General features: G+C 49.5%; 1 protein-coding gene across 1 annotated transcript in view; it reads right to left on the minus strand.

Annotated features, from left to right (window-relative positions):
- Window positions 1-7,680, minus strand: part of LOC102017503 (core histone macro-H2A.2) — a 59,728-nt gene that overhangs the window by 33,168 nt on the left and 18,880 nt on the right. The window contains exon 2 of the mRNA XM_005390070.2: window positions 5,971-6,201. Coding sequence (XP_005390127.1) covers window positions 5,971-6,142 — 172 coding nt within the window. The 5' untranslated portion in view covers window positions 6,143-6,201. The remainder of the gene's footprint in view (window positions 1-5,970; window positions 6,202-7,680) is intronic.

Genomic DNA, 7,680 nt, shown 5'->3' on the forward strand with positions numbered 1-7,680 from the left:
GATACCAATAGGTAAAATAACAATCATTGATAATGTCTTACCACTTTGTCTGTAATTCGGTAAATCCCCCTGTAACTATGTTATCCTTCTTTTACTCTTTTTTTTTTTTGTTTTGTTTTGTTTTCTCTGGTACCGGGAACCGAACTCACGACCTTGCGCTTGCCAGGCAGGCGCTTTTGCCGCTGAGCTAAATCCCCAGTCCCCCTTCTTTTACTCTTTAAAAAAAAAAAAAAAAAATTTCCCCATCTCCAGAGGCAGGCCCTTGCGCTCTTTACTGCCACCTACCGGAAATTCCCATAACAAACACAAATCTTTGCCGTCTGTGATGTGAACGATACTCCTTTAAATACAGTACACAATCTTCCCAACCATATATACGTATAGTCAATTACAAAACACAAATATATTAAATAAAAATGTTTAGATAAGAAAATGCTTGTCGTTAAGTGAAGAGACCCAGTTATCTGGAAATGGTGAGTAAATGATGGTTTTCATAATGATTTAATGAGGTATGCTGAAATTCCCCCTTTTTAAATTTTTATTTTTTATGTACTGAGGCTTGAAGCCAGGGCCCATGCATGCTAGGCAAGCACTCTAGTACTGAGCTACATCCCCAGCCCCTTATATTTTATTTTGAGACAGGGTCAAACTATGTTGCCTATGCTGGCTTGAACTTGCTATTCCTCTGCCTCAGCCTCTGGAGCAGCTGGGATTACAGGTGGGGCGCCGCCACTCTCATCAATCCGATTTAAGACTTTCTTGCCTTGTCAAAATATATTACAGACCAGGAGACAGAAGTGCGCACGCGCAGGGTGCCGTTGGGTGAAGGGACCTTGGGACTGACTGAGCGCTCTTGCTCTAATGTCAGGATGGTGTGTCACCCTGCGGTTGGTGTCAGGCAAGGCAGGCGGCGCCCGTCTGCCCAGTGTCATTGAAAACCTGTGCAGCTCCTCGCCTTCTCTCGCTGGCCGTTCCTGTGCCCACGTCGCCTCTAGGGGCAGCGACCTCCAGAAACCACAAGCAAAAGAGAAGCCGGGCCGGCTCCTGGGACGTCTGCGGAGGACCCAGTCCACGTCCGACCAAGGGCACTGTCAGCCTCAGGGATGTGGTGGCAGACAGGGGCCGGCACTGCCACCGTAAAGCTGAGTGATGCGGAGAGATGTCCTGCATCCAACAGGGGGCGCCTGTGGGGTGCTGATGTCCCCACAGGACGACCCTGGTGTGAGCAGGTTCCCTGGGGGCGTGGCTTCCTCACAAGCTCCCATCCCAGGACGCCAGCACCAGCCTCTCCCCATGCTGCACGACCATGCATCTGGGCACCCCTTTGATAGTCTGGTGAGGCCCAAAGCCCCTGCCTCAGAATAAAGTATTTGATTTATTCACAAAAAAATTGCGGGGGATATACATAATGTAAAATTTATTTTGTAAACCATTTTAATTCTTGAGACAGGGTCTTGCTATATAGCCAGGGTCTTGCTATGTATGTTGCTTTGAAGTCAGCCTTGAACTCCCAGTGATCCTCCTGCCTCAGCCTCTTGAGTGCTGGGATTAAAGGTGTGTACCACCATACTCGGCACCTTTTTTATTTTGAGACAGGGTCTTGCTAAATTGCCCAGGTGGGCTCCAACTTTTGAATCTCCTGCTTCACACTTCTAGAGTGCTAGTATTAGGGAATGGTGCCACCATCCCGAGTTTAGGCTTTTTGAGAAACCATCAAATATCCACAGTCTCACCCACACTGGATATTTTCTGTTATTTTTTTTAATAGTAGTCCCTCCAAACAGGTATCAGAATCGGTTTCAAATACATAAAATAAGCCAAATGTGGAGGCACATGCTGTAATCCCAGTGCTCTGGAAGACAGAGAGGAGGATCACAAATAAAAACCAAAAGAAGGCTGGAGATGTAGCTCAAAGCAAATGCCTTGGGTTCAATACCCAGAAATTTGGGCACTCTGATGTTGCTCTCCGGGGGTGGGTCCTGTGTCCTGGGCCCACATATGCCCTTGCCGTGCTCTCTCTAGGTGATGCCACTCACGCCCTCTGCCTTCACACCACATCTGTGCCTCCAGCCAGGTACACCTAGATCTTTCCTTAATGACAGCGAGGCCCAGACACACAGAGCTTCTTACTTGTGCCCAGCACAGCTGAGCACTGTGTGAGCCTCTCAGTAGCTGAGTTCAGATTCCCAAGTCCAGCCTGGCCGCACCTAGAGCCCCTGTACATCTTCCCGCCACCCTCCCTCAACCGATCCTAAACGCAGCCCTGCAGGCAGCCCCGTTCTTCTCTCTCCAGTCCCTGGTCTCTCACCCACAGGTCCACGCTGCAGCCCACGCAGCCTGGGCGGGGAGAAAGCAGCCAGTCTAATCCTGGAGACCAGTGTCATCCTCGTCACCCTCCGGCAGGCCCATTCAGTTCGTGCCCCAGTTTGCGTTTCTTCTCACCCTCCCCTCTGCACACCCCTAGACTCAGGCAGTACCCACAGTGACCCTGGAACAGCCCCCACAGGCCTCAGGGTTCTGCACCTAAAGCTCCCCCAAAGCCAGCCTGTGCTTCAGTACCTCTTGCTGTGAGTGTAAAATGTACACAGCCCCACGAGGTCCAAGAGCCCCAGAACCCAGCCCTTGCCTCTCGGCCGCTCTCTTCCCTCATCTCCCTTTTCCCAGTGCTGCCTGGGCGCCAGAAATCCTTAGTTCCTGGAAGGACCACACACTTCCCCACCTCCCCGCCTCCCGACCATCTCGCCCTAGCTCAACCAGGCTTTCGGAACCTAGCTAAGTCCTCCTAATCCCCCACCCTGGCTGCCCATCAGAATCATTTGGGGGCGGCTGACTTGTACCCCAGAATCCCTAGGAGTTGGGCACAAGCACCAGAGCTTGCAACTGATTGACTTGAGAAAAACCAGGCTAAAAGCCTGCTTTAAATCTTGAAAACCTGTGCTGTACTGAGGCAGTGCACCTCCACTGCCCCAACTTCCTCGAACTCCCCTCAACGCACGTCCCGTCTCATCGTCAGGAGTTTAGCTTTTGCTCCCATCAGACTACGTGCCCAGCCAAGGGGGACCAAGTCCGCTTGTTTTCTGCTACATCTTGAAGCCCGGATCCAAAGGTGGCGTCAGTCAGGATTGGTTGCATGAATGTGAAGGTCATTTCAAGGGTAACAGGCAGCTCCCGTGCTTTGAGCCTCTTCCTTCAACAAACTCAGTTGAAATAACAACTTCCTCTTCAAGTACTCAATGTGGCCTCTAACTCCACTAATGTGATTAAAATCAGTGGAATTCAGATTTAAAGTCCTTGTCTCACTGAAATGCAAACTTAGCCTGAAAATACACCATCTTTTCAGAATGTCATTTACACCTTGCCCAAATGATTTTATCAGCTCCTAACAGAGGGATGGGAGGAAGAGTTCCCTATTTAAAAATTATTTCCTGAGGACTGAGCTCAGTATCTTCACATTAAGCCATATCCTTAGCCCCTACCCCCTTAAGAAAAAATTTTTTTTAAACTTTTGAGTCAGAGTCTTACTCTGTCACCAAGTTGCCTAGGCCAGGGCTTTGAGCTTCCAATCCTGCCGCCTCCACCTCCCAACGTGCTGAGATCACAGATACGCACACATTCCTGAGAGCATCCCACACGCCAGGTCCACCCACTAGTTCAGTTAACAGAGCTGACGAAGTGGGAAATGCAGAGCCGAAGTGAAATCTAAACCTGTACCTGCTCAACTCCAGCTGAACTTGGAGGGGAGAAGAGAAGAGCGGGAAAGGACACTGTGAGGACCGGCCTGGGCCCGGGAAGGCCGGCCTCATCTTCTTTGCAGGTGGCCCGGCTGCGTCAGCCTCACCTCCTCCTTGCTCAGCTTTTCTGCCAATGTGTCCTATCAGTGGCCAGTTCTGTCCCCAGCCTCACCGCCTGAGGACTTGCTGTGTGCTCGGATACACAGACACTCAGCAAATACTGCAGAAGGGAAGGCTAGGATTACCTAAGCTTCTCCATCTAACACACCCGACCAAATAACTGAGAAGCCAGTGATTCAGGACACATTTTGTAGCTGGTGTGGTGGAGTACACTAGTAATCCTGTACTTGGGAAGCTGAGGCAGGAGGATGGCTGTGACTTTGAGGCCAGCCTGGTCTACCTGGTCAGTTCAAGGCCAGCCTGAAGTACATCTCAAAATAACAACAACAAAAACAACTCTCAAAAACGAAAGGTTAAATTTTGTGTATGTACTGAGGTTCAGAGTCCTGCCAAATGGAGACACTGGAAATGCTTAATTATTTTCATTATACAAATGCCAGCACATGGTGATATAGCAATAAGTGCACAGCTTGGAGTAGGAGGCCCGGAATCCCAGCTCATCACTTGGAAGCTGGGGATCCAGCGTCTTCTAGCCTCACTGGGTTGTTCTGAAGCTTTGTAGACTGGTCTCAAAGTCCTTACTCTCTTCCTGAGATGAGCAGGGAAATTTCCCCTGCACATTCCCAAGTTCGTCCTCAGACCCAGTGAATCAGCCCCGGGGCTGCAGCCAGGAAATGCATTCTAAACAAGCACTGGACTTCAGGCCGGGCTGCAAAGCCAGCTACAATCTTGCGGCTCAGAGTGTGGTTCCTGGACTGGCTGCACCAGGATCACCCAGGAGTGTGTCATGACTGCACAATCTCGGGTCTGCACCAGACCTTGTCCATGAGACCCCCACGGGTCCCACTGTGAAATACACTGTTCTGCAACCTGCTGAAGGTCCCCAAGGGCCATCTGAAGCCCTGGGGAGGTTTCTACCTGCGGACCAGGGCAGACTTTTCTTTAGTAGGGGATGATTAGGGGTCAGTGGGACTAGGAGGGGAAGAGATTGCTTCTGCAGGGGTGAGTGAGGCTTGGCTTGCCAGGCACGCACATTTTGGCAGGTGGGGGGAGGGCCTGCTTTCTCACTAGGTAGAATTCCCAAGGCACTGGACCTTGAGGTCTGGGGAAATTGTAGCTCTTGGGCAAAGTTAGAGACATTGTTGCTCCTGGATAAGATGACCCTACAAGTAACTAAGCACACTTATTCATAGACATTTTTATATATTTTATTTATTTACTTATTTTTGTTTTTTTGAGACACGGTCTCACTATGTAGTTCACGCGGGTCTTGAACTCACTATGTAGCCCAAATTGGTCTCAAATTTGTAGCAATCCTCCTGCCTCAGCCTCCACAGTGCTAGGATTTACAGGAGTATGTCGGCATGTCAAGCTCATATATACTTTATCTATATATATGTTTCTTAAAAAGCAGCCTTAATGTCATGAAGTTTGGTTTCTGTTTAACTATAAAAGACAAACCAAGGAAAGCTAACTAGAAATAGCCCCCCACACACTCAAAATCTCAACTTTTAGTGAAAAAATTGTTTAACAACAGTCACTATGTCCTCATATAAAGATGACCATCTCAGTAAAGAAGGGCAAAATCAGAGCCTTCGTGGAATTATCTAAAGATGCCTTGCATGTTGAGAGGAATATTTCTCATGGACCTTGAGTCCTGGTTTTTATATAAAAATCAAGACAACTGATTTTTTTTTTTTTTTTTGAGATTGTCTCACTATATAAACCAGGCTAGACTTGAACTAGGTGGCATTATAGATGTGCACCATCACCCCAGTAAGGAAAACCGATTTGGAATGAGCAATTTGATTTAAAATAAAGATCTCCTTTTACAAAATCCTCCCAGTAGTTTCTCTTCTTCAGGATCCTAGTTAGTTCATTCTGTGCTTGCTTAAGCAAGACACATCTTGTTCAGGACAGGTCTAGAAGGGCCCCTTGACGGGGTCCTCTGTCCTCCACATTGATTCTCTGTCCTTCCTACGACCTCTGCTCCTCCTGGAAGCTTGCAGACGCTCCACGAGCACACAGGCCAGGTGAACCCTGTTACCACCCTCCGCGTCCCTGAGCCAGGCACAGGGTGCCTTGGCATCCCTGCCCGGCCCTCTGGGGCTTGCATTACCTGCCAGGTACTCGATCACTGCTGCCATGTAGACGGGAGCGCCCACGCTGATCCGGTACTTGAACGTCCCTTTCTTCAAGTAACGCATCAGCCTCCCCACTGGGAAGATGACTCCAGCCCTCGCTGACCGGGACAGCTTGGACATTTTCTTCTTCCCGCTCCGGCCGGACATCTTGCCTCAGTTTCCCTCTCAGCTTGCTGACACACTGGGCTCCCGACACTGAGGTGGTGCTGTAAAGGAAAGAAGGCAGGCTCACGAGGGGTGGCTGGAAACATCGCGGGCACAGCTGTCCTGGCATGCTGCTGAGACACGGCTGGCTGCTCAGCGGAGGTGGCAGAGAACTGGCTGGTGTGCTGGGGCATGCGTCACTGCAGGGCACCAGCAGGCCCACCCACAAACACCCACCCCCACAGAGTTGGCCAGACCTGAGGGGGTCACAGAAAATTGTGATGGAGAGAGACGTGGTGGTCCTGGGGTCAGCTGAAGGCTCATCCCCAGAGATGTCCACTTCCTCCTCCCAGAACCTGTGGCTGTTACTTTACACAGCCAAAGGAGTTTGCAGATGTGATTATGTCAAGGATCTCGAGCTGAGGAGATCACCCAGGATTATCTGGGTGGCCTAAGGTGATCACTGGGTCCTTACATGACAAAGGCAGGGGATCAGAGAGAGCAGTAAGACACAGAGAGCGGAGGAAACAGACTCTCCCGGGACCTCCAGGACCCACTCTGTCAACATCTTCACTTGGGCCTGCTAAGCCTGACTTTGGACCTTAGAATTGTCAGAGACCAAATCTGTACTGATTCAGGGAGTGTGTGCTTGGCTTATTTTTTTGAAACCTGGTCTCACTGTTGCCAGATGGGTCTCGAAATCAGCCAGCAAGATTCCTGCCTCAGCCTCTAAAGAAGCTGAGCTTGGACCACCGCTCCTAGCACAATAGTTAGCTTGGACAGAACTTGGACCGGATGTGCATTTTTCAGATGGAAATGCTTTTCTAAATTCTCCAATACTGTAGCATTTTTAAAACCAGATACAAAAACAAAACTAAACAAAACAAAACTAAACTAAACTAAGTAAAACAAAGCTACAGCCTGGCCTGGTGGCGCAGGCCTGTAATCCCAGCACTCAGGAGGCTGAAGCAGGAGGATCGTTGCAAGTTTGAGACCAGCCTGGGTTACAAAGTGAGCTCAAGGCCAGCCTGAACTGCAAGGCCAGTCTGAACTGCATAGCGAGACCTGGTCTTATAAAAAAAAAAAAGAAAGACAAAAAACCAAAAACAAAACAAAAGCAGATCCAGGCCACAGTGGTGGTTTTATTACATATACTTCTGCAGAGTAATCAGACAGCAAATGAAAGCGGTAATATAACCTAAGTTCCCATTCCTTGGACTGGGGAATCTAGATTGATTTTTGGGGAGATGTGATGGTTGATACATAGTGTCAACTTGAGTCTAGAGGCTTGGCTAAGTGACTCAGCAGTTCTACTTCCTGGGGTGAGAAGGACAGGCCCTTACAGCTCTGGGATGTTGTTCATTGTGTCAATCTGAGAAATTTAGAAGGTTAAACTAAGCGACTCAGCAGGGGCCAGGTCCTTACTTTGTATCATCCTGAGCCTGGGCAGGAGGAGGGCGTGGGGATTACCTGAGTGCTACATGCCCCTGGGTGGGGTAGCCTGCTTACAATATAAGGGAGGGAAAGAGGCTTGTTTCCCC

Source organism: Chinchilla lanigera, unplaced genomic scaffold, assembly GCF_000276665.1.
Source record: "Chinchilla lanigera isolate Chin_1 unplaced genomic scaffold, ChiLan1.0 scaffold00036, whole genome shotgun sequence".
NCBI lineage: Eukaryota > Metazoa > Chordata > Mammalia > Rodentia > Chinchillidae > Chinchilla > Chinchilla lanigera.